Genomic DNA, 26,313 nt, shown 5'->3' on the forward strand with positions numbered 1-26,313 from the left:
TTGACAGGCTGGACAGATGGGGAGAGTGCAACATGATGGCATTTAACAAGTCCAAGTGCCGGGTGCTGCACTTGGATCACAGCAGCCCCATGCAGTGCTACAGGTTGGGGTTGGAGTGGCTGGAGGGTGGCCAGGCAGAAAGGGACATGGGGGTAGTGGTTGACAGCTGGCTGAACATGAGCCAGTAGTGTGCCCAGGTGGTCAAGAAGGCCAATGGCATCCTGGCCTGCATTAGGAATGGTGTGGCCAGCAGGAGCAGGGAAGTCATTGTGCCCCTGTACTCAGCACTGGTTAGGCCACACCTTGAGTATTGTGTCCAGTTCTGGACCCCTCAATTTAAGAAGGACACTGAGACTCTTGAACATGCCTCTCACCATCCTCATTACCCTTCTGTGGACATCAAGAACAAGCCCTATGAAGAGAGGCTGAGGAAGCTGGGATTGTTTAGCCTGGAGGAGGCTCAGGGGAGACCTTGTTTCTGTCTACAACTACCTGAAGGGTGGTTGTAGTAAGGTGGGGGTTGGTCTCTTTTCCCAGGCAGCCAGCACCAGAACTCAAGCTGCACCAGGGGAAGTTGAGGCTCAACGTGAGGAGAAAGCTCTTCACAGAAAGAGTTATTGCCTATTGGAATGTGCTGCCCGGGGAGGTGGTGGAGTCACCATCCCTGGAAGTGTTCAAGAGGGGATTGGATATGGCACTTGAAGCTGTGGTTTCGTTAGTCATGAGGTGTTGGGTGATTGGTTGGACTTGATCTTGGAGGTGATCAACCTTATTGATTCTATGGAAACCCCTGGAAAAGTCACATCTAGGCACTCTCTTGGTCCCTCTGTTTAGTCTTAGACCTTCAAATATACGAGTAATCTTTAAAGGATCTGTAGCTAGTGGAGCTTGATTAAATAATTGCTTATGTGAGTGGTAACTGCTTGGAGTATATTAGTGTGTGACTGCTTGATTCTGTATCTGTTTTGTGGCATTACTCTTCTAAGTTCTACATACTCTACTTGTACTTCAGAGTTGTCATCACCTGTATATCTGAAATAGAACTGCTTCTCACTGGGACCACAGATTATACTCAGTCTTGGGGGGGTGTGGAATCTGCATGTTAACATTCAGGGACCTCAAATACTGTGAATGGCTTGCAAGATTTTTTAAATTATTTGTTTTTCTAAACTGCATAATACTGCAGTTTCCTAAATCTGTTCTACTTTTTGTCAGTGTATCACATAAACCAGTCACAACTCTTCTGGCAACCCCTTCTGTTTTCATAACAATTTTCACTTCTTCTGGGTTCAATTTTGCCTTCTCTCATTCCTTCCTCTTTTTCCACTGTGAGTATGGGTGGTTCTTCTCGTTCTGAAGGCTGCTTTTCTCAAGTACAGGTTTTCTGACAGTGCCTGTGGAATGGGTCTGTTACCAGGAAAACGAACACTTTTGTTGATTTAGTGGGTAAAACATGCTATGCTCCAGGAAACGAAAGCTTTTTCTGTTTGGTGTGGTGTTCTTTCTTGTGGGGTGTGTGTGTTTGTTCGGGTGTTGTTTTTTTCTGTGTTGGTTGGAAAGCTGTCTTTAATTGTCCTTTTTCTAACCTTGCTCAAGGGAATACTGTGATGCCTTGCAACCTATGCAGGATCTATTGTGAGAGATTACCATGAGACTTTGGATGAGTGTTCCCATTACCTCAAGCAAATATTATGGTTCTTTCTTGTTTTTTTGAATCTCCTCTTTCCTTCCTGAAAATCCAGATGTTTAATGTCATCACCCAGCACTTAAAAGTTACTGCAGTGTTTTCTACAAGATAGTTGGAGGTTTGGATCCCCTTCCCACAGTTATAAAAGTAACGTAATGCTTAGATTTCATCCCTCCTCTCTTTAAACTTCATTGGCCACCTAACCTATCCCACAACTTCACTCTTTTAGCTTTCCAGAAAATTAAGGGATTTTATATTCTCCTCTGCCTTGTAGAATAAAGAGAAAGTGCGTAGATTGTGGTAATAAGTTTAGAAGTATATGTAGTAGTTTAAAAAGTGCTTTATGAATAATGAGGTACAGTGCTTGTGAACTGCTACAGAAAAAGAACAGTATGCCAAGAGTAGTGATATCCAGTAAATTTTTTGGCCAAAATGTCTGAGTGAAGCTGCTCTCTTCTGATAATTACTTTTTATTCAACTTCCGTGAAATTTATTAAACCTGGGTATTTATCTTCAGTTTTTCTCAAATGAAGCTGTTTATGTATTCTCTTTCTAATTAAAAATGAGTCTTTGGTGGTGGTGTGGGGTTTTGTTGGGGGGTAGGGGCTTTTTTTGTTGTGCATGTAATTTTTTTTCTTTTAAGTTACCTTTATTTTAAAAAGAATCTCACAATTTTATTGGTTCATAACAGCTACTAGAAGACTGATACCTTGATCAGGCAATAGCTTCTATAGTCATTGTTTGCATGATAGCATAGAAATACTTAGTTTAAAGGTTTGCTCCTATGACTTACTGCATGTTCCTTTTGTTTCCAGACTTTTGATGCAAATGACCTGTATCAGGGACAGAATTTCAGCAAAGTTCTCAGCTCTCTTGTGGCTTTAAATAAGGTGACTGCAGGTAAGTAGTTTGCTCTCCCTTGGTGCTTGCTTACAATTGCCTCAACTAAAATCAATGTATATTTATACCTGTTGTTATATGCATGATAAAATAAAGATGAACAGCATTTTAGAAGAGTGCTTTTGTTGATGTTCATGCTGCTAAGACTTTGGTAGTGGTCTCTCTGGGTTCTCTATCCTCCTCCTCCTCTGCAGAACGAAGCTTTACAATGGAGCTAGGCTGAGTCTCTTATTTGCCAAGAATTTGTAGGAGAAAAAAAAAGACTTGGGCTTTTTTGTTGTTTGGGGTTTTTTTTTGTATTTTTCCCCAGTGTGAAACACTGAAGTTGACTTTTGCTCCTGTCTTATTCCCACATTTGAATAATTCCATCCATTTTCCCCCTGTGCTCACCTACGTTCCCCAGTACTAGCCTTTCTTGACAGTAATAAGGAGAACCAACATGTTTGATCCCTTGGCCATGTGTGTTTCATTTAGGTTGCAGCAAGAAGTCATGAACCACTCAAGTTCAGCTCTTGGTGGGAGGGAGAGCGCTGTAGAAATAGCATACAGGTGAGATGTGTCCAGGGCTTCATTGTAGGGTGAGGCTGTGCTATATGATGCCAGCTGAACCCAAGAACAATCAGGAAATGTTAACATCAAGCTACCAGTTGCTGTTTGAAGGCTGATAAGGTGAGAGAAGTTGAGATAGTGGTAAAACAGAAGATAGGCTGTTATAAACCCTGGAAATCTTTGAATGGATGGAATAGTGACGCTTTGGAGAAAATGAGTAATACTTGTCAAACATGTACATTCCAGAGTTTGTGACAGCAGAGCTGAACTTTTTTTCTGCCAATAATCCTATTGAGAAATTCTTTGAATGTGTTTGGTATTTTAATGGAAACTTCAATGGATATGTGGGGCTGCAAGCCATTTAAATGTGTCAAAAGTTCAAACTGATTTTAAAGTATTCAGGTATTATTGGTAGAAATACTTGCAATTTACACATGGGGTTTTTGTAGTTGTTTTCCTTCTTTTCAGCTCAACTGTGCAGTTTCTACTTCAGCCTCAAAAGATGCTTTTGTATTGGTGTATTACTTCTGTGGCAAGATTGAAGGAATCGGGCTACACTTAAAAAAAGTTGCTGCTGGTGTATTTGAGGGTTTCCCAGAGGCTGGAACAAACGCACTGCCTGAGTCATCCTGACTCGCTTTTCCTAGATGAGCCTGTGCCAAGCCATAACGGTTGACTTGGTGTCTGTTCTACTTGATTGCAGTTAGGACAAATAGCAAACTGGACATGGTGACATTTTTTTTAATCCTTAGACTCTATTAGTTACCAGTGGCGATGGCAACTTTAAAGTTTTTGGCTAGCTTTAGAATTAGCCATGAAGTTAAAATTCCTAAAGGAAGTCCATCCTTTAGTCTCACTTCTTTCCTGGCAGTCTGCAAAAAGAAAAGATCTTTGTCCTTTCTGTAGTGGGCTTTAATCATCAGTGTTTATATTAATACTTCATAGCCTTGTAGTGCTTTTAGGAAAGCAAGTTCACAGTGTGAAGTCTTTAATGACTTCAGCGTACAATCCATACAAAATACACACCTTAATGTGACTAGTTCTAATATTGCACTGTTTGACTAAGTGTGTATTTATAGAGGTGTTTTTTAAGGGTAGTGATTTTTTCAAAGGGAAACAATGGCTCATGTAAAAAGATGTATCTTAAGGAGGTGTTTTCCACTGCAGGACTGGGGAAGCTGATGCAATGGGGAGCATCCCCTGTTCTGCTAGTGAGCTTCCCAGCAGCTCTGTGAGAGGCCATGGCTGGCACCAAGTGTGGCTCTCAATAATAATAATAAAAACAATAAACCAGGTTGGAAGAGACCTTCAAGATCGTGTCCAACCCATCAACCAATCCAACCCACCTAAACAACTAACCCATGGCACCAAGCACCCCATCAAGTCTCCTCTGGAACACCTCCAGTGATGGTGACTCCACCACCTCCCCGGGCAGCCCATTCCAATGGGCAATCACTCTCTCTGTATAGAACTTCTTCCTAACATCCAACCTAAACCTCCCCTAGCACAGCCTGAAACTGTGTCCTCTTGTTCTGGTACTGGCTGCCTGGGAGAAGAGACCAACATCCGCCTGTCTTAGGAGCCACTTCTTGTGTAACGTGGTCTCTATCATGCTGTGATCTGCAAAGTGAGTGGGCTGACCTCCTGTTCCCAAGGAGGTGGCTGATGTCTAGAAATGGGGTGGCCTTAGTGCCCTAGCTGGCCCATTCCTGCCTGGGGCAGTGGGACAAGCCCTTCCCTGCTACTCCTTTGACTCCTAGCCTACAAGGACCCCAGTGGCATCCTGACAGCATGCGATGCTCCCCTTTGGGTGAACATCTTAGATGGATGTGCTTCTTGAAGCAGAGTGAAATGAAAAAGGGGAGAGGTTTTGGGAGGGTGTTATTTTTCCAGGCAAACAGATTTTCTTATCCTTCCCTCTCACTTTAAAGAAGAAATAGCTTAGCTGGCAAAAAGTTACGAGACAAAAGAACATAGGAAAAAAAGACAGTGGAAGGAATGTTTTAATTGAGAAGAGGACGGAGGAGGGAAGAGCTAAGAAACAGATGTGGCTGGCTTTACTTCAAGCAAGTTTTATGCACACAAAATTCTTGGCCATTAGCTAAAATGATGCTGGTTAATTACCTTTAAATAGATTGGTAGTGAGTAGGAATGGAGAAATACAACCCTAACCCCCCTCCTCTTTAGCTAGCTGAAATTGTTTTCCTGTTTCTGTGAGGAAGAGACTTCCAGTGTCTCAGGACACTGATTTGTTGAGCAGCTGCAGATACATCAAGCCTGCTTTATGCACGTGACTTTTACAGAGGTAAGCAGAAGATACATGCAGATTTCTCAAATCCTAATACGTTACTTCTCCCCTCCCTCTTTCCTACAGACATAGGGCTGGGCAGTGACTCTGTGTGTGCACGTCCCTCATCTCATCGGATAAAATCTTTTGATTCTCTGGGATCCCAGTCTTTACATAGTAGAACTTCAAAACTCCTTCAGGGACAGTATCGGAGTTTGGTAAGTTCTAGAAAAGTGATTGTTTTGTTTGTTCTTTATGAGATTTGTAAGTCAAAAACAGTGTAGCAAGGTCACTGTTTCCTCTCATTCATGTCTGTATTTCAAGCCTGTGATGTTTTATTTTTGCAGCTTTTCTTAGGATGTTCCAATATACATACAGCTTTTCCCCCCTGACACCTCTGTTGTCTGCATGTGCAATATCTTCCTGGATTAATTTCTTACTTTTTCAGTTATAAGGACTTGCATTTTCAAAGGCAAAAATCTCATTTTTTCCTATCTCTGCATTTAGCACTGATTGAAGAATTTTTGAACCTCAACAAAGGCAGTACTTTAAATGTTGGCAGCTTTGGTACTTATTCCTGTTTTCTGTTACTTTTCAAAGTAACTCCAGCTGTTCTTTAGGTGACTACTGTAAATTGCCTTTTCTGTGATTGAAGGAGGCTTTTTGAACTCTCTGATTGCTACGTGAAACTTGAAACACAGTGCTCTGCTTAAGCTTACTTAGGTGTGGTTTGATGTGTGTTCTCTATGCAGTGCCCATGCAAGTTCTTGCCCTAGGCCACTAATTCCAGCCTCCTACTCAGTTCGAAACCCACTTGCTTTTGCTAATGCAGCTGTTTGTGGGACTGGCTGTTAGATTGATCACCCCAAGTAATGAGAGTTAGAATAGAATAGACCAGGTTGGAAGAGACCTTCAAGATCATCGCGTCCAACCCACCTAAACAACTAAACCATGGCACCAAGCACTCCAGGTCTCCTCCTGAACACCTCCAATGATGGTGACTCCACCACATTTATGTCACTTTGATTTGAGCAGCCCTGCAGAAAGTTGTAAAGGGGCAGAGAAGGCCAAGAGGTGGGAAGGACCTGGTGGCCAAACCCAGGAAATTCTTTGCTTGGTGTTGCTGCTGTAGATGATCAGCTTGGAACTGTTCTCACCAAATTTGTACTGGGTTTCCCATGCTGGAGAGTCATTTTGGCAGAGTACAGGACTGTAGTTGGTGTTGCTGTGCAGGGTTGCTGCTTATTTTGATGATCTGAGAGCTGGAGGAGACAGGCCAAGAGAGTTGGGATTGTTCAGCCTAGAGAAGAGGAGGCTCTGGTGAGACTTACAGCAGCTTTCCAGTATCTGATGGAAGCTTACAGGAAAACCCGGGAGGGACATTTTAAGGGGGCCTGTGGTGACAGGGCAAGGGACAATGGTTTATAACTACAGCAGGGTAGATTTAAATGAGGAAGAAGCTCTTCACTATGAGGGTGGTAAAACACTGGCATGGGTTGATCAAGTTATGGATGTTTCATCCCTGAAGTGTTTAACACCAGGCTAGATGAGGTTTTGAGGAACCTGGTCTAGTGGGAGGTGTCCCTGTCCGTGGAAGCGGGGTGGGGGGGGGGGGGAGCAATTGCAACTAGGTTATGTTAAAGGTCCATTCCAACTCAAGCAATTTTATGATTTTTGTGTATTTCTGCTGTTTACTAAGGTAAACCTTATGTTGTGCAAGCAAAGGACTAAAGTAGAGACACTTGTTTAATAGTGAGCTGATCTAATTGTTGAATGTTGTAACTTTGAAAACAAGCAGAAAACCCCAAGGTACTCTTAAGTTTGCCCTCATTTTCCAAAGTTCCTCAGCCACTAAAAGGGTAATTGTTTGCTAAATTGTGTTGTGAAACAGCATGATTGCTGTGGATATGAATTAAGATGATAAAAGATCGCAGTGATATTAGGCAGTACATCTTTTCATTATCTCAACTCTACAAATAGCATGTTGGTGGGAGTCTACCTGGGTAATTGACTAGGATTGGTTACATAGTCATTCTCTCCCAAAGTTACTATTTTTTGTTATATTGGTATTCATCTTTACTTATGATAGAGATAGACTTACTTTATAGTCCTGTTCTCTCAGTTCCAGTGCAATGGATTATTTGCATTATTTAAAATGGAATTATTTAGTTTATTTAGCATAGAAGGTAATCCTAACTATCATGAAATGCTTGAATGATCATAGTATCATAGTATCATTCAGGGTTGGAAGGGACCACAAGGATCATCTAGTTCCAACCCCCCTGCCATGGGCAGGGACACCCCACACTAGATCAGCCTACCCAGAGCCTCATCCAGCCTGCTCTTAAACATCTCCAGGGATGGGGCCTCAACCACCTCCCTGGACAACCCATTCCAGGGTCTCACCACTCTCATGGTGAAGAACCTCCTCCTCACATCCAGCCTGAATCTCCCCACCTCCAGCTTCATCCCATTCCCCCTAGTCCTATCACTACCTGAGATCCTGAGAAGTGCTTCCCCAGCCTTCCTGTAGGCCCCCTTCAGATACTGGAAGGCCACAATTAGGTCACCTCGGAGCCTTCTCTTCTGCAGACTGTACAGCCCCAACTCCTTCAGTCTGTCCTCATAGGAGAGGTGCTCCAGCCCTCCGATCATCCTCATGGCCCTTCTCTGGACACCTTCCAGCACCTCCACATCCCTCTTGTAATATAGGGGCTCCAGAACTGGATGCAGTCCTCCAGGTGGGGTCTCACCAGGGCTGAGTAGAGGGGGAGGATCACCTCCCTCGACCTGCTAGCCACACTTCTCCTGATGCAGCCCAGGATCTGATTGGCTTTGCGGGCTGCAAGTGCACACTGAGAGCTCATGTTGAGCTTCTTGTCCACCAGCACTCCCAAGTCTCTCTCCTCAGGGCTGCTTTCCAGCCAGTCACTGCCCAGCCTGGATTTGTGCCTGGGATTGCCTCGACCCAGATGCAGGACCCTGCACTTGCTCTTATTGAACTTCATGAGGTTGGCTTGTGCCCACCTCTCCAGCCTGTCAAGGTCCCTCTGGATGGCCTCCCTTTCCTCCAGCGTGACTGCTGCACCACACAGCTTGGTGTCATCAAAATCAACATTCAAGAACAGAATGCTGAATTTGAACATCATTAGTTTAAAAGACATCTTAGAATTAGCAATTAACATTTAGTAGCTATAGTAGAGTGGTATCTTGCAGGTATGATAGTTATGACGGAGTGATACTCTGCGTTCATATCGCTGATAGGGAGTAAGCATATATCTGTACGGACAGCTGCAAGGCCGATGTGCAGAAGACTTGCAGCTTTGCTAACCTTAAAGCAAATGGTTTGTGAGTGCTTCAGGTAAATTGTGGTGCAGGTTTTGTGGAAAGAACGCTGTCCTTCATTGGCATGCCATGGTGACTTGAACATTCAGGTGTGAACCTTTCCTGCCTGACCTGTTACAGGGGGGTAAAAAGTTTTAAGCTGCAAGCTGTATTTATATCCAGAATTAAATTAAACCAAACTCAATTCTGCCTTCCTCCTAGCCTGGAAAGTTTTAGGGAGAGAGTTCACTAATGTAAAGCTGTTGTTTCTCTGCAGGAAGCTTCAACTTCTACAGAAAATGGAATTTTATTTTTTTGGGCATTGAACATTCTCATTTTATCCGTGTTGCTGCTTCCTGATTTGAAGAGGCTGTAAGACAATATACATGACACTAATACCAGAAATGGCAAACCATATCTTACAAATGCTTAGAGTAAAAATGCATAGGTTGTGTTGTGAGGAGAGGCTATTTCCATTTTATGGATATCTCTGTTTTGTGCATGAAATAATTGTTTAAATATTTGATGTGATGGTTTTGTTCTTTCTATTTTCACTAGGACATGACAGATAACAGCAACCATCAGTTGGTGGTGAGAGCAAAATTTAATTTCCAGCAGACAAATGAAGATGAACTTTCTTTTTCAAAAGGAGATATTATTCATGTTACAAGAGTGGAAGAAGGTGGCTGGTGGGAAGGAACTCTGAATGGCAAAACAGGGTGGTTCCCAAGTAACTACGTACGAGAAATAAAATCAAACGGTGAGTTTGGAAGGAGAGCACATCTGCATAACCTCTTGCTTTGGGTAGTTTGGTAGTTTTGGGTAGTTTGGGTAGATTGGCTGATTCACTAATAATTGTAATACTTTTTATTGAAGCTTGACTCTACTTAGTGAACTTCAATCACAGCAGTGATTAATGTTCTGGAGCTCCTCCGATCTGGAGTGCTTTAGGTCTTGGAATTTAAGTCAGTGTGCAGAAAATGCCCCTGTTCTGTTTGCTTGTCTGTCTCTCTCTGAGTTGGGCTGCTCTGAGTTCCTTGATCTGAATTCCTAGAGTGCTGGATCATGGTTCTGATGCTGAGGTACTTTGAATTGGTGCTTCAGGTTTAGGTAGCAAATGATTTCCTGCAAATTGCTTTTAAAAATTACAAAACACAAAACCCAAACTAAAACAAGCCCTCCAAAAATCAATCAGAAAATGACACCAGAAAAATCTCTAAACACATCCCATTACTGCAGGAAAAGTGCCCAGTTAGATCAAAATCTACTGCAAGTTAGAAACAGGTTTTGAAGGATAATTGTAATTTTTCTTTTTATTTATTGTTCACATACCTTCAGCTTTGCTTTATATAGGCTTTGCTCTTTCACTGTACTTCATACAGTGAAGCTGCCTTCTGTAAATGTCGTCTTCATGACTGAATACCAAAACTAGCATTGCTTTTAAATCCACTGGGTCTGTGATGTGGGTGACAATTGTTTTGGGTTTTGTGTGGGGTGTGTGTTGTTGATTTGGGAGTGTGTTGGTGGTTTTTTTTTACTTTTCCCCCTGATTTCTCCTGCCTATGCTTGCTTTCAGAGACTAGGGATAAACCTGCTAGGGATGTTCTGTGAGGCTTTACGACTCTCTTCTTGTCACAGCTCCAATGAATACAGACACCCCTAGGGCCATGCTAAAATTATTGACGTGACTTTCTTTTAGGCAGTCTTACATATGGCGGTTTTTTATATGCTCTAGTTGTATCATCTTCTTTCTTGATTTATGATTTTCAGTCTTTTTTTGTGGAGTGCTAGTCTTAGATCTGTTGCTTCATTGTCATTTTCAACTAGATCCTCTTGGACATAGTTACGTGAGATATAACTTCCATCTCTGGGATGCAACATCCTGAAAAGCAGTTCCCAAAGCCTATTTTTTTCCTTAGCTGTAGTGTTGTAGCAGTTGTCTTCAGGCATTGACACTCTTGTCCCATCATTATTAGTTTTAAACACTGTTGTAGAGATCCTGTTTAATTTCATGACTTCTGGTCTCTTACCACACCAGAGATGGGAATCTGAGTCAGCAGTTTGGCTTCAGAATGGAAGTAGCTTTTAACAGTGAGCAGAGAAGAACAAAATGTTGCCAACAACTGAAATTGAAGTGGTTGATGTTTCTTAAGAATACTTCACTTAGTTAATGTAACACTCCTAAACAGGGGGTTGGCCCCTATAAGCTGTGGGGCCAAGGTTAGTATCAAGTACAGACCTTGCAACCCTGTCTGATTCCTGGGGGCTGAGATAAAGTGCTTTCAATCTGGTGGTTTAACTTTCACTTCTTGTCATCAGAGAAGTTTTCCTCTAAGCACTTTTCCTCTGCTGTATAGGCATGTTCCCTGTGACACAATGGCTTACTCCTTTTGGCTTCTGGGGCACTTGCATTCTTGAAGTGTGCTCTCATATGCACAGTTGCTTCTGTGGAAGGGAATGTGTGCCTGTGCTGTTCTCAGGAAGTTGAGTTCATTGCTTAGTCAGCAAATGCACAGAAAACAGTTAAAAGTTAATGACTGTCCTGTGGTGCTCCACTTTTCTCTCCATCACCTTTTTAAACACTTAACTGTTTGGCCTTCTCCAGTACTTCACAGAACTTCATGTCCTATGTGGTTTTCAACATGGATGCAGCTAGTTCTCTTTACTTCCAAATCAGCACAGGAGGTGCTGGTTAATTTATCAAAATGCTAGTTTTAGTATGGCTTTTATGCCTTTGTAAGTATGTTTGAGTTGTCTGAATTCAGCCTTTGCATAATGAGGATGAAAGGATGGTGGAAAGAAGTATGACAGACTAAGATGTTCTTGATGTCTGTTAATAACTCACTCTTCTGAGTTGCAGATAGCTTTTCCACTTGATATGTGCTATGGAATGTTTTGTTTCTACTACCCTCATGTTCATGTTAGTTATATTTTAACTGGTGACCTGACTTTTTCTAGTTACTTTTGCTTCTGTTTGAGGTCACGGCAGTGTTTGTGATATTTGATGTCAGTTTGCATCTCCTTTTCCTATTTTTCTTTTCAGATGCACCTGACTTTTTTTGAGACTTGTCACTATTGTCAGCCTTGTCCCCTGTACACTGTAGTGGAAATATTTACGTTTACTGAATTCTTAGTTGAAATTAACTGTTCTCATTTTGCTGGTCTCTCTGTGGGTGTGTGTCAATTTTTGGGGTGGCTTTTATAAAATTTGTTATGAATGGTTTTGTTTTTACTGGTTTCTGCTTTGTGGGCATTGTTGGAAATGTTAGAGAAGGGTTTTTCTGATTCTCTTCCCTTCTGTATCAAAGCACATTGCCATTGCATCCTGAGGTTAGATTTCCTTTTTACTGCTGTCCTTTTTTCAAGAAGTCTGTAGTTCATCAGAAGGGTCAGATAGGTTACATAATATAGAGGAATGGAACTTTAAATGTCATCTAGTCCAATCATCCTACAGTAAGCAGAGGCATCTTTAACTAGATCAAGTTATTCAGAGCCCACTCAAGCCTGACCCTGAATGTCGCCAGGGATGGGGCCCCCATCACCCCTCTCAGCTCATGATGTATGAGCTAACAGTCACTGTAGCACTCCTGTGCCCCTGTTCGTTCTTGCTAGTCTTCGTTAGAGCAGTTGGCATTTCTTCAGTTGACAATCTGAATCTTTTCTACACTTCTGCTGACTATAGATGACTCACTTCAAGATTTAAAAAAAAATAACTATCAGGATGGGATAGTTGAAGTACTTGCTCTTGATTGAGGTCTCTTCATGAATGACACATTCACTTTGAACATCTTAAGTTTTCAAAATACTCTTTAAAATGTTCTGACATGAACAGTGTGATTCCACCCTTTTCTCAAATGTGGCTGAAAATACTGCAGCTAGTTAGACAACCTGTCTAGGCAACATGATTCGTTAGATTTTTGATGATGGTTATTTGGAGAGCTCCTGGGAAATGGTGGGATTCATTAAGTAGGTTCCAGCAGACTGAAGGCATTTGCCTTCCTTTATGTATGTGATTTTGTTTTAGTTCTCACAGAATTCACAGTCATGTTTAGATAAATGGATTTTTTTTGTTCTAAATTAAAATCCTCTAATGTCAGACAACTGACATTTGTGTATTTCTAATCTTAGCTTATATAGTTGCTCTGGAGTTAGATATTTCAGAAAAGGAAGAACGCGCTGCTCAGTAATGGGAACTACCTTTACCCACAGTGCTTTCTGAAAAATGTTAAGAAAACTAAACTACACTATGTATATTGCACAGGCAGAGCATGGTACAGGTACATGGTACAGGTCTTGGAGTCCTTCAGCATTGTGAAGGTATGCCTGTGTTTGCTTGGCTGTGCCAGAATGAGTGGTGTTAGCACAGAATGCTGACACATGTACGTGATGAGCTGTGAATGGTTGTAGGACAGCTATTGAGATTGAGTACAACATTTAGTTTTCTTAGGCTGGACAATGACTATTTCTGGGGAAGTACATTCAGTTGAGATGGAAATTGTTCTTATTTTGCTCTTGAGTGTGTTTATTCTTTCTGCTCCCACAGCCCCAACCCAATGGCAAAATGAGATTTGTCTGAAATTGTGCTTCTTATGCTCAGAGTTACAGAATTTAAAAAATGGAATAGTAGTATCATTACAGGTACCCACATTGTAAAGACCAAAAAGATAGTCTGTGTCTCTCCCTTGCCCTGAACTCCCTGTGCTCTTTTTCATTTCCCTTTTTAAGCACTATAACATCTTGTCTCTTTTTTTTAATGTTTTCATCACTAGTCAGGAAGTACTTTGCAATGAGGATTTTATTTTTATCCTGCTGTACTGTTACACATGAGAGAGGTTGAAAGTATTCAGTATCACTAAGGTTGGAAGAGACCTCAAAGATCAAGTCCAAACTGTCACCACAGACCTCATGACTAGAGTAGGGAGGACACTACTGCCCACTGCAGCCTTGAACTCATGATCTTCCCATTAAGGGTCTTATGCACTACCAACTGAGCCAAGTTTCTTCTCCAAAGATTTATACAGTATCACAGTATCACTTAAGTTGGAAAGGACCTCGAGGATCATCGAGTCCAACCTATCAACACAGACCCCATGACTAGACCATGGCACCAAGTGCCACGTCCAGTCTCCCCTTGAACGCCTCCAGGGTCGATGACTCAACCACCTCCCTGGGCAGCCCGTTCCAATGACTAATGACTCGCTCGGTGAAGAACTTCCTCCTCACCTTGAGTCTAAACCTCCCCTGGCGCAGCTTGAGACTGTGTCCCCTTGTTCTGGTGCTGGTTGCCTGGGAGAAGAGGCCAACCCCTTCCTGGCTACAACCACCCTTCAGGTAGTTGTAGAGGGCAATGAGGTCACCCCTGAGCCTCCTCTTCTCCAGGCTAAACAATCCCAGCTCCCTCAGCCTCTCCTCATATGGCTTGTGTTCAAGGCCTCTCACCAGCCTTGTTGCCCTTCTCTGGACACGCTCAAGTGTTTCGATGTCCTTCTTAAACTGAGGGGCCCAGAACTGGACACAGTACTCAAGGTGCGGCCTAACCAGAGCAGAGTACAGGGGCGCTATGACCTCCCTGCTCCTGCTGGCCACACTATTCCTAATGCAGGCCAGGATCCTATTGGCCCTCCTAATACTGTGTAAACTAATACTCCTATACTGTGTAAACTGTGTAAATTTGACAGTGTGGCTTTATTGAGGTTTTTTTCCTTATGTAAAATGGAGCAGAGGGAGGTGAGGTCTTGCACAGTAGAGAGATTTGGAGATTGAGTTTTGAGGGGTCCTTTGTGATCTAAAAACCAGTGGTCAGCCAGAATGGGATTCACTTGCATGGTTGCCCTCAGATGTTAGTCTGATTTGAAAAACAGCCACAAAGTCACATGGTCATTTGCTGGGTTTTACTGCAGTGTAATCCATTTAAATGGTATCAGATTACATAGAAGGGAATATAGCTTTGAAAAATATTTCATGTGCTACAAACTTTATTTCAATTCTTGATAGAAATCCGTGTGTTGTTGTCCTAGTTTCTCTTCTGCTTTCTTGACAGTTGTTAGTATCAGGCCCAGTGAAAATTGCTGTTAGTGGTGGTTCTGGATAGATGTTAGAGGATAAAAAAAACTTGTGTGGGAAGAGGCTGTAGTATAGAACAGTAGAGTATCTGGTTTTCCCATTCTGTGGTGCATGAGGGAAGGGCACTTTTAGCTTTGAAAAGAAAGAAGGGGGTGGGAGGGGAAACAACTAAACGACCAAGAATGCTAGTTCTCCTCTTCCCAACCATGTACACATGGTAGGGTATGTTCTCTTGTCAAGTGGGTTGATGTTTGGCCTTCTTTTCCAACTGAAACAATTCTTTGATCCTGTAATAGGAACTACATAGCTTTCTGTTGTCCTGCTTGGCACATCTTTCCTCCCATAATGTAGGATGAAGTAGCCCAAATCAGGTTTTTGCATCCAAATGACATACCATAGCCCAGTAATCACAGAAGTACATGCTGATGTCTGTGCAGCAGTAGGTTTGAAATGCTGTGGTAAAATACATCTTGAAGGAGTGCTTTGTGGAGTATCATAAAGTAGACTGTTGTATGAAAGTGCATATGGCACACTGGAGATATGATAGAAGAGAGACAGGAGATAATGTGAGGCCGAAGAGTAATTTGCAGGCAAGTGAGAGAAGTCCTTGTATGTAAATTTAAAATATGATGAAACAGAGTGTTGGGAAAGCTCAGGTAAATTGTCCTTTCACAGTCACTTGGAAAGGTAGATGTCTGTAAGGGGTAAAATAACTTCATTTTAGGGAGTTAGTGGCATCTTATGTACTACTTTGACAAATGTAGGAGAAGCTGATGTTCTAAGTTTTGGCTGTACTGAGAAGAATTTGCTGAAAGCCTGTGCCAGCCTCACTCTCCATCCAAAGACTGTCAAGAGAATTCTGTCTATTCTATCACTAGCCACTAGGTGCTTCAAAGCATTATCAGGCGTAGCTGGGTGCAGTTTAATGTAGTGCTTTGATCAGGGAAAGAAACAAAGTAGTAACTTCTTGCTTTCATTCATCAAGTGGATACAGGCTCTTCCAGAACTTCAGCAGATGCTTGTTTTATTTGAATTCAATTGGAAGCTGTGCATATTTTGATTGTTTTCAGTGTTAGTGTAATGGATTCACATTGACTAGGAAAAAAAGCAGGGAGAAGGGAAGAATCTTCTGTATGGGAAAACTTGGTGTCTGGTTCAGGTTGCTTTTTTCCAGTGCACTGAGAAGCAGATCTTTTATGTTGGAATGGGCGAGGTGCCAGGGTTTTGCTAATGTTTCAGAAACCTGTGGACTTAAGGGACCTATAAAGACCTGTATATGCTGGCAAAAGTAGTAATAGAACAAGAAGGGCTTCTTGAAATACGTGAGTGGCAAAAGGAAGAATAGGGGAAAATGTGAGCCCACTGCTGAGTGGGGTGGAAACTGTGGTGTCAGAGGATGCAGAGAAGGCAGAGTTACGGATTGTCTTCGATTCAGTCTTCACTGCTAAGGCCAGTCCTCAGAAATCCCACATCCTGGAAGAGAGTGCCTGGTGGAAGGAGGACTCTTCACTGGTCAGCGAGGATTGGGCTAGAGATCACTTGGGCAAACTGAATGCCCACAGACCTATGGGCCCTGATGGGATGCACCTATGTATGAGAGAGCTGGCTGATATGTTGTTCTACCACTCACCACCATTTTTGAAAGATACAGACAATGGGAGAGGTGCCTGAGGACTGACAGAAAGACAGTGTCACTCCAGTGATCCAGGAAACTACAGACCAGTCGGCCTCACTTCCATCCATGGAAAGGTGATGGAGCAGCTCCTTCTGGAAGGTCATCTCTAAGTGCATTAAAGAAAAGGTTATCAGAAGTCAACATGGTTTTACCAAGGGGAAGTCATGTATGACTAATCTGATGGCTTTCTGTGGTGGTAGATACAGGCAGAGCAGTGCATGTTGTCTGCCTTGACTTTAGCAAGGTCAAACACTGTCTCCCATAACATAGCCTATAGAACTGGGTTAGAACAGTGGATGGTGAGAGAGATTGTAAACTGGCTGAATGACAAAGCACAGAGGGTTGTGATCAATGGTGCAGAGTCCATTTGGAGACCTGTAACTAGTGGTGTTCCCCAGTGGTCAGCACTAGGTTCAGTCTTATTCAATATCTTCATCCATGATCTGGATAAGGGGATTGTGTACCCTCAGCAGGTTTGCTGATACAGAACTGGCAGAATTGGCTGATAACACTGGAAGGCTGTGTGGCCATTCAATGAGGTTTGGACAGACTGGAGAGCTGGACAGAGGTGAACCTCATGAAGTTCAGCAAGAATAAGTGTGGAGTCATCCGCCTGAGGAGGAGCAGCATAGATTAGGGGGTGACCTCCTGGAAAGCAGCACCATGGAGAAGGACCTTGGAATCCTGGTTAACACTAAATTACCTATGGGACAGCAATGTGCCCTTGTGGTCAAGAAGGCTAATTGTATCCTGGGGTGCATTAAGAAAAGTGTGTCCAGCAGGTTGAGGGAGGTTCTCCTCCCCCTCTTCTCTGGTGAGACTACATCTGGAGTATTGTGTCCAGTTCTGGGCTCCCCAGTTCCAGAAGGACTGGGATATACTAGAGAGTGTCTGGCAGAAGGCTATGAGGATGATCAAGGGACTGGAACATCTGTCTTAAGGGGAAAGGCTGAGAAACCTGGGGCTGTTTAATTTGGAAAAGAGAAGACAGAGAGGAGATCTTACCAGTATGTGAAGGATGGGTATCAAGAAGAGGGTGCTAGTCTCTTTTCAGTGGTGTCCTGTGATAGGACAAGGGTTGATGGATACAAACTGGAACGCAGAAAGTTCCACCTCAGCATAAGGAAAAGCTTCCTTACTGTGAGGGCGACAGAGCACTGTAACAGGCTGCTTGAAGAGATTGTCAGGTCTCCTTCTTTAGAGGCCGTCAAGACTCATCTGGATGCATTCCTGTGTGATGTGCCCTAGGCAGTTCTGCTTTGGCAGGATGGCTTGGACTTGATCTCTAGCAGTCCCTTCCAACCCCTACCACTCATATGATTCCCTGTATGCTGAAGGAGAATGACACCTGCTTGAAATACAGAGTGAAATATGCTGTACAGTTGCAAAAGTACTCCAGTGTTCCATCATGCAGGATGATAAAAAACACTTTGTTTATGCTAAGAAAGTAATTTCTTACATCCAAGATCAGGATTTTCTGCTGTGTAATGTGTTGTGCAATAAGCTAATTGCAACAAGATTGTTTCTTACTCTTCCTCATGAAGTAAGGTAGCACTGAAAGGCAGAATACCAGATATGATAGACAGCTGGACTCATTTGCTGTGTCTAATTCTGTTTCTGCAATAACAATGGCTTCTGCGTTTTAAAAGCTGGATGTTGATTTTTGGCTGTTCTGGCCAGGCAAAGTGATGTGAATGTGTGATTCTGTTTTGTATCCTGCTCTTAAGTCTGACTTGTCTCTCTGATGGATAATTAAATCAACAGGTAATATAGGTGACTATATATTTCAGCAAAACAGTAGCTTAAGAGAAGGAAGAGTTAGGGGAAGAGATGTTTTTTCCATACGATTTAAGATAACCAAGTAACAGGAAAAAGAGAGAAATGTCTGTGATTGTCCAACTTTCTCCATATTAACAGGAGTTAGGCAACTGTATTATGATAAAAATCAGTGACAGGTATTTATGTGTTTCCTTAAATTACTCTGGTTTCTTCTTTTGTGTTTTTTGACAGATGATTAATGAACTTTTAGGTACTTAGTGAACCTGAAAGTCACTATGAATTGTAGGATAAGTCAAGAGCTTCCCCAGAGAGAGCAAATTTCTAGGTTTGTATAAACTACAAAGAAACAAATTGTAATTGCCTCATGGATCAGGGCATTATATATAAATATGTGAGCAGTCATACATATGGCATGACTTCAGGTGCTTCTTTCATGCAGTGATGACAAATCATCTTGGGATTATGGCTTTGTTCAAAGGAGGAGGGAGGAGTTCTGTCATATGGAATGACTTGGATGTATCACAGAGTATGTACTGCAGGGCTGGTGACTTGAGAGCATTGATGTTCCCAGCTAACTGCTGGGGCTGAAGGTTGTTGTGCTGTTGGCTTGTAGCTGACTTGGAGGGGATGGGTAGAGAATATTAACCAAAAGGATTTTGCTGTTATCTCTGAACACAGTAAAAAGTGTTTCTGCCCATATTTGGCAGTTTGAAGACCATATTTAACTTTTAGAATAGATTCTTTGAAGGGAGTTCCAGTGCAATACAGGGACAATCCCTTTGAAGGTAATACCACTTGAGTGTGTTTGGGGTTTGAGCTGCTCCTTAAGGGCTTTTAGCTAGAGCTTCAGGTCCCTCTGGACAATTCTGGAAGGGGAGGCAAAAGGATAGCCTGCATCTCTAATCAGCTTCTCTGAGACTGCAGCATCTGAGGGGGCTGCAACTGAGCAGGCTGAAGAAGCTCTGAATTACTCAGTCCAGCAGAGGCTGTGGTACCACATGGACTATTCTGCTTATGGTGATGTTTCCCTGCTCAGCTTTACTGCTTATGGGAATTTCATGTAGATGTCCCAGTTAGCTTGACTGACCAGGTTTCTTCTGGAAAGGCAGGCCTGTAGTTAAGATTTGTATAATTTACTCTTAGTGACCTTGAGATATCATGTAAACTAGAGTTAAATTATTCCTATAATCTTATTAGAATGTGTTTGAAACAGAAGCTTGCTTTTAAAATAAAGGCAAAACTTTCAGTAGGTATGTAGTTTTGGGGGTTGAGGTTGTGTGGTAATGTTTTGTTGGGTGGTTGGTGTGTGGTGGGGATTTTTTGTTGTGCCTCTTTTTTTTTTTTTTTTGTTACAAATCACTCAAATGTCTACTCTTCAAATTTAAAATAAACAAGCCTCCTCAATTGGTTTTGTACGAGTCAAATGTGAGAGGTCCATAAAAGGACACTAAATCTTACTTGCAGTTTCTCTAGCATGCAGCATAATGCTTTTAATTCTCTCCTCTCTTTGTTCATCTGTGACTGACTAGAGGAATAGTAGAGGTGGAAGGGGAAGCTTTAGGGATGCTTCCTGCACCTCTTTGTTCTGGGAGTCAGCATCTAGATAACTCTTAGGACTGTTGCTTTGTGCTTGTGATGTCCTTCCAGGGGAAGTGTGCATTATTGTGGGGCAGATGCACTGTGGGATTATAAGAATTGCATTTATTATGATGGACTCTTTCTGTTTGGTTGCCTTCTCAATTAAAGTAAAAGAGAATTTGATTTAAAAATAAGATTTCTCTGGGCTAGGCATCTGGTAAGTCACTCCCCTACTTCTATAGTTCTTTGAGTTTTCTATTTCTACCAGACTGAGTGTAATGTCCCACCTCTGGTATATTCAGCCCTTGGTCACAATTTTACTGAGTTCATTAATAATAAAACTTAATACTACTTTTGCTTGAAAATGTTCAGTGTTTGAAAATGCTTGTTGCTTTCTTTAGTCTGTGATAAGATTTTGGTTTTGAAAAAATGTGGAAAAGATAATTAGATTAACTGACTTGATGGTTCTAGAAAAAAGAATGAGCTTCTCTACTTGTCTTCATCAAGACTAGTTTCATTCATTGTGAACGTACAAACCATTTTTATTCTTTGCAAGTAATTTCAACCACAGGTATGTTCATTTCTTAGTGAAGCACTGTTTTTACTGCCTCTTATGATAAATACTTTAAAGTTTGTTTGACCTCTAGTGTTGAGCAATGAAATTGCACCCCATTGACCCAAAAATATCTTACATTTCAGAAAAACCGGTCTCCCCCAAATCAGGTACATTGAAGAGTCCACCTAAAGGCTTTGATACGTCTGCAATTAACAAAAGCTATTACAATGTGGTGAGTGATTATTTTTCCTCCATGTGAGCTGTTATATACAGTACAATGTCATTTAACTAAATAGTCTTACCTGCACACAAAAACCCTCGCAGTCTTGTCAGAGCCTTAGTGCCAAAACTATCTAGTGTGAATGAATTCTCATGCAAACAAGATTATGATTGGTTTAGACTATCACATATACGAATTCTTAAATATGATGCAAATTTATAGTTTACATTGATAATAGCTATTGATGTAATACATTATGCTTATTTTACTTGCTTTACTTGTTGTTAATTTCACCTTTCTCCCCTTCCCCTAAATCTGCAATCATTCTCCCCCAGTCTATAGATTAATGAAATTGTTGCATTAGAACAAAGAATACTTTTATCCTTTTGTTGAGCAAGAGACTGAACATACTGAAATCTTCCTCTTGTATTCATGCTTATAAATCAGCTCAGTTAACTTTGAGAGGTTAACCCTTGTTACTCAGGTTAGATCTCACAGCAAAAGCAATACAGCCAAAGTGAGCCTTTAAGACACCCCCAAGGATTCTTAATGTAGTACTCAGACCTCTTTAGTAGATGCATGTAAGGAACATACCAAACTCTTTGAACGTGGGGTTGTAACCATTTGGAGAATCCTTTGTTTACTAACAGTAGATACACTGGCAAGCAAACAGCATCTTGCTGTTTCTGTTAACTACTGCTCCCTACTGGTGTGAAACCAAAACACAACGTTTCTTTCTCTTTTCTTTGAAGCAGCTGTCATTGTTCATTTTATTTGTCAGCCTTCAGCATAGGTCATAAAGCATCCTCTCATGCTTTCATCTTTTGCGGTTGTGGCAGGAATAACACCAACCACCTGGAAGAACAGAACTTTTATGCAAATGGTACCCTAAGTGAAAACAGTTAAACAGCCTCCTGCCCTTCTGCCTTGCTTGGTACCTTTGTTGGTAACTGTCGTTCTATGGCAAAGGTCAGGCTGCAGTTCTGTACACCACAGTATCATAGTGGAAGGTACCTATGCAGGCACAACTTCCTTCACACTACAAGGAGCAATGATCTTGTACATCCAGCAACAAAATAACAGATTTTTCTTTCCCACCCCGCTATATCTTGTATTTTTTATTTCTATAGTTGCTGCTGTCTGTAGTAGCAGCTATGTTGTCACTACTGTGTTGATGTTAAAAATCTGCTTTACAGTGCACATAAACTGAGGTGAATGCAGCAAAGGGATGATCTAGATCTTTCACTAGAAAGAAGAGTGCTTTTAATTGTTTGATCTAATTTTCAATAAAAATAAACTGGCAGCTTTCTTAAGCACCAGTCCTATAGCTTTGAGTTTATTTGGTTTGATTGTTTTTCAGCTTGTGGGTGGGTGTTGTGTTGGGTTTTTGTCAGTGCTCAATAATTTGAGCTTCACCAAAACTCCGATTTGGTTGTCTCCATAACTAGTTAAGTCTTGTAGTTGCATGCTTTACTTCGAAGATAATACAGTCTATTACATAAGGAATGGTGACAGAACTCTGGAACAGCCTGCTCAGAGAGGTTTTGGAGTCTGTCTCATGACATTCAAAACTGACCTGGATGCATTCCTGTGAGCCCTGCTTTGGGTGATCCTGCTCTGGCAGAGGGGCTGCACTAGAGGATCTTTTGAGATCTCTTTCAACCCCTAACATTATATGATTCTGTGTGATTTTGGGGGTAAGTGTACATCAGTGAAAATAACAGGCAATAAATGTTTGCATTTGCCTAAAACTGTATTTAAGTTATAAAAGATCACATAATCTCACCTTTGGCCAGTGTGCTTTTATAATTGTCTCCTGGATATTTTATTACTGTAATCATGGAGACTTGGGTTGCTGTACACTCTGAGAAACTGCCACATCTGGCTTTTGAAGTAGTCTAATTAAAAAAGAACAACAAACAAAACCCCTAAAACAAACAAATAAACCCCCCCCCACAAATAATGAAACCTAAAGTGAAAGTGGTGACTGTCATGCCTACTCTTGGAATTAGGTTATTTTTATCTTGCTCAGGTGCAACTGTCTTGGTGCACTAAACTGATGCAATAAGATTTCCACTCTTTTGACTGCTAGCTATTTATTAACTGCTCATGATACATTACACTGCAAGGAGAGAGGAAATGACCATCTCATAATAACATATATAGAGTAGAAACACTAGTCCTAGAGCGCTGTTCTTAGTTCTGTCTGTAGTGAATTGAATAACTGTCATGTTTTTCCACGGTAGGGCAAACACCCCCACTTGTTTCTTTTAAACTCCCTGTTTTATTCTTTTTGTTTAGAGCGAGAGGCTGTGCTGTAGCATACTACTTGCTTTAGAGAAGTAAGACTTTACTGCTGTGCTTAAAACCTAAATTAGACTAGCTGGCATTTAGGTTTTCTTGAAAAATACGAAGTGCTTCTGATGGCAATATAACTATGAAATGGCTGGAACAGGCTGACCCAGGGGGGTTGTGAAGTCTCCCTCTCTGGAGACAGTCAAAACCTGCCTGTGTGACCTGGTATAGGTGATCCTTCTTTGGCAGGGGGCTTGGACTAGATGGCTTTTCAAGGTCCTTTCCAGCCCTTAACATTCTGTATAACTATAACATAAATATTAAAAATAGAATAATTATTTACATGTAAAAAAGACAAACAGCAAACCCATTGACTGAAGTGAAAGCAGTTTAACATGTGAATTGAATTTTTGTTCTGTCTGAATGTGTAATCCACAGACATGAGACTTCCCTGTGCTAGAGTTACCAGTCTGCACTGATAACAAAAATGAGTCCTTAGGAAGGTTAAAAAAAAGGTTTGAATAAACTTTTGACAACTGGTAACTAAAAGGATAAAGCTTGAGATAGAAAAAGCAATGAAGTCTGTGTTAAAGGCCGCCTTGACAGCCAAGCATGATTTGAAGCTGCTACATTGGGAGTACCTGCTATTTTTAAGTTAAGTGGCTGTCTTCCACCATATGAGTACGTGCTGGGACCCTGTAAACATCATGACTATTTATTGCTGGTTTTGCTAGGGAAGGATTTGTGCAGGTGCAGGCAGCACCTGTGGGTGTATTCATAGGACTGAGGACAGAATCAAAGGGCATTTAAGAGGAAGTTCAGGAAGAGATAGGAGAGGCTCTGCTAATCTCCCTTTCTGGGAGAAGGTCTGGGAAGGACTAAGGGAAAGGGTGCTTAGTGTAAAGAGGAGACTGCTTTCATTGCTTTTCTCTCTTCTTAACCCTCCTGTAAACATATTCTTTATTTTTATGGATTCACAGAGCTCCATATGAACTTTGTAACACAAATCAAATCACATACTTTCTAGTCTCCATGTGCTTTATTAGCTGCACCTTGTACTAGATGTCACTGAGAAGACAGCATATTTGGCTTATGCTTATATTTTGTCTGTCTCAGGAATGCAGGTTAGTGGAGAGCATAGTGATACAAGGTCTTGTCCTCCATAAAATGATGCAAGTCTACAGCAGTGTGTAACATGAACCAGACTTGTCATCAAGCAAGACACATTTTTCATGTAGAAGTAATTTAGTAATGTGTTACTGAAGAAGTGGGCAGGAGTATTGCAGGTTACTCCCTGAAGACAGAGCAGGCGTTACTGAGTTTAATTTTTTTTTTCCTTCCTGCTTGAGGTTCCTTTAGAATTTAAAACCTTTGTGTCCAAAATAAAATTAGGTTGCCTCTTCTTATAGGACAATTGCCTTGAGATTAAGTAGCTGTTCTAAAAGCATGTAAAGAAATGGGCAAATTTCTCCATAGTATGAGTATTTCATTTAAATGTTTGAGAAATGATGAGAAATAAGCACTCCTTTTGAGGCCACACGTTTGAAGTTGGGTCAAGAGTTTGTGTTTACGGAGGCTCATAAAAATTCTTAAGGACTTATGGTATACTTGTATGGTGCTTTACATTGCCCCTCCTGAGGGCCTGTTTTAAGGGGTTGATCTCTTGCATTCTCATAATGCAGGAAAATTAGGCATTGATCACCATTTTGGTGAAACATGTTTGCATTGAGTGCCATACTGCTCTCGTAAAATGAGATGTGCTACAGGATAATGCCTAGGCATACCTATGAAATAGACTTTTCTTCTCATTTCAAGCTGATCAGCCTCATGTAGGTGATTTTAAATCCCTTTTTGGGGAGGTAGTTTGTGCCTTAGGGAGATGGCCAGGGTTTTGTGTGACAGAGTTGCTAACCATGCTTGAATTTTCCATGCCGTGTGATTGAGAGAGCTTGTGCTGTATGACTTCAGTTGTCTGTGCCTGCCATTCATCAGTGTTGCAGACTGAAGAGCTGCCGCCTCAATGCTGCTCTTATGGTACCTGGTCTTATCTATGCAAATGTTGTGGTGGAGTTGTGGAAACAAGGTCTTCGAGGTCTCATGGGGTCTTGCAGCAGCCAGAACGTGCAGAAGGCAGGAAAGGAAAGAAAGGTGATTATTAGAGCATGCGGGCAGGCTGTGGACATGAGGAATATAAGGGTGCTCTGGTGCCAGAACACTGAGTTGCAGTACTGACTCCTTCAAGGCACAGTCCCAGCATTTAATCCTTATAGCTTCTCGGTGAGGTAGGTAAGTCAAGCTGGAGGAATGTGACATTTCAGATGTTTTTGAGCTACGTAAGCAAAACCATTATTTATAAAGATGTTTGAAGTAAAAGAATGTTGTATGCAGTGAAAACAGTAATTCTATTTACAAAAAGGGAAGATAAGTGTGTTTTAGGAAGTGTTTGTGTGCATCTGTGAAGTACTCTGTAATTCTGTGAACTACTAGAATAATGTAAAACTGTATATGTAGTACTGCTATGCATAGGTTTTGTGGAATATTTTTATTTACAACTGTGTTTGATAGCCTTTTCCCAGTAATTCATCAGGTGGCTAGATTCTGGTTTGTAAACTTTCCCGTTCTTCTGAGTTTTGTCCTCGTTGAAGTGTTTTTCCTCCAATCCTATATTCTCCATCTTGCCAAAAAAACATCAAAGTCCACAAAGATCCAAAGCGTCAGAGAAAAGTAATGGAGTGTTGTCCAATACGAAACTAATTTTATTTCAAGCTTTTTTGGACAGCTGGTTCAAAAAGCAAAGTATGGAAATAGCCTTTGAGGAAGTGGAGCAGTGGTGCTGCTTTTCAAGATCTCTATCTTTGAATGACTTACTGCTGGTTCAGTGCGTTTTTGTCCTTGGCTTTAAGTCTCCTATGTAATGACTTCAGCCTGGGATATTTTTGTGGGAAAAGCCATATTGGGAAAAATTGGTCCTGCATTTAGTTGTCATTGTTACGGATCCTAAGTATTTCTGTATTTTTGTTTTAACAGTTGAGATCAACTATTATATGTATGTAGAAGAGAATATGGGGTTTAATTAGTGCTATAATAAGTGGAAGTTTTTTCTAGCCCCTCCTGCCTTGGTCTAAGTGGTTACAAAAAAGACCTTTTTTTTTTTTTGACAATTTATGTGCCCATATTGTACTTCATACTGTAGTTAGTAGCCATAACTTTTCTTGTGGCATTCTTCTGTCATAGTGTTTATCAGAGAATGGAGACATTTTAATCTTCAGTTCAGGATTCAGATTTCCAACAAAAGAATGAACTCAAAAGTGGTCTCTCTCCCTCTCTCCAAATGAATGGAAGCATTCAAGGAATAGGCAGAATCAATGACACCAATGAAAGGAACAGTGAATTCTTCATT

At 41.4% G+C, this 26,313-nt stretch overlaps 1 protein-coding gene across 4 annotated transcripts in view; it reads left to right on the forward strand.

Annotated features, from left to right (window-relative positions):
* Positions 1–26,313, forward strand: part of ARHGEF7 (Rho guanine nucleotide exchange factor 7) — a 135,092-nt gene that overhangs the window by 47,817 nt on the left and 60,962 nt on the right. For 3 of the 4 annotated variants that reach the window (XM_068171196.1, XM_068171247.1, XM_068171307.1), the window contains exons 3-6: positions 2,503–2,587; positions 5,511–5,641; positions 9,306–9,507; positions 20,542–20,630. In XM_068171196.1, coding sequence (XP_068027297.1) covers positions 2,503–2,587; positions 5,511–5,641; positions 9,306–9,507; positions 20,542–20,630 — 507 coding nt within the window. Of the gene's footprint in view, positions 1–2,502; positions 2,588–5,510; positions 5,642–9,305; positions 9,508–20,541; positions 20,631–24,964; positions 25,062–26,313 lie in introns of those variants that run through there. The other variant, XM_068136662.1, reaches the window with a different exon arrangement.

The sequence above is a fragment of the Melanerpes formicivorus genome, unplaced genomic scaffold, assembly GCF_026170545.1.
Source record: "Melanerpes formicivorus ecotype bairdi unplaced genomic scaffold, bMelFor1.0.p_v2 SCAF_1, whole genome shotgun sequence".
In the NCBI taxonomy this organism is placed as follows: domain Eukaryota; kingdom Metazoa; phylum Chordata; class Aves; order Piciformes; family Picidae; genus Melanerpes; species Melanerpes formicivorus.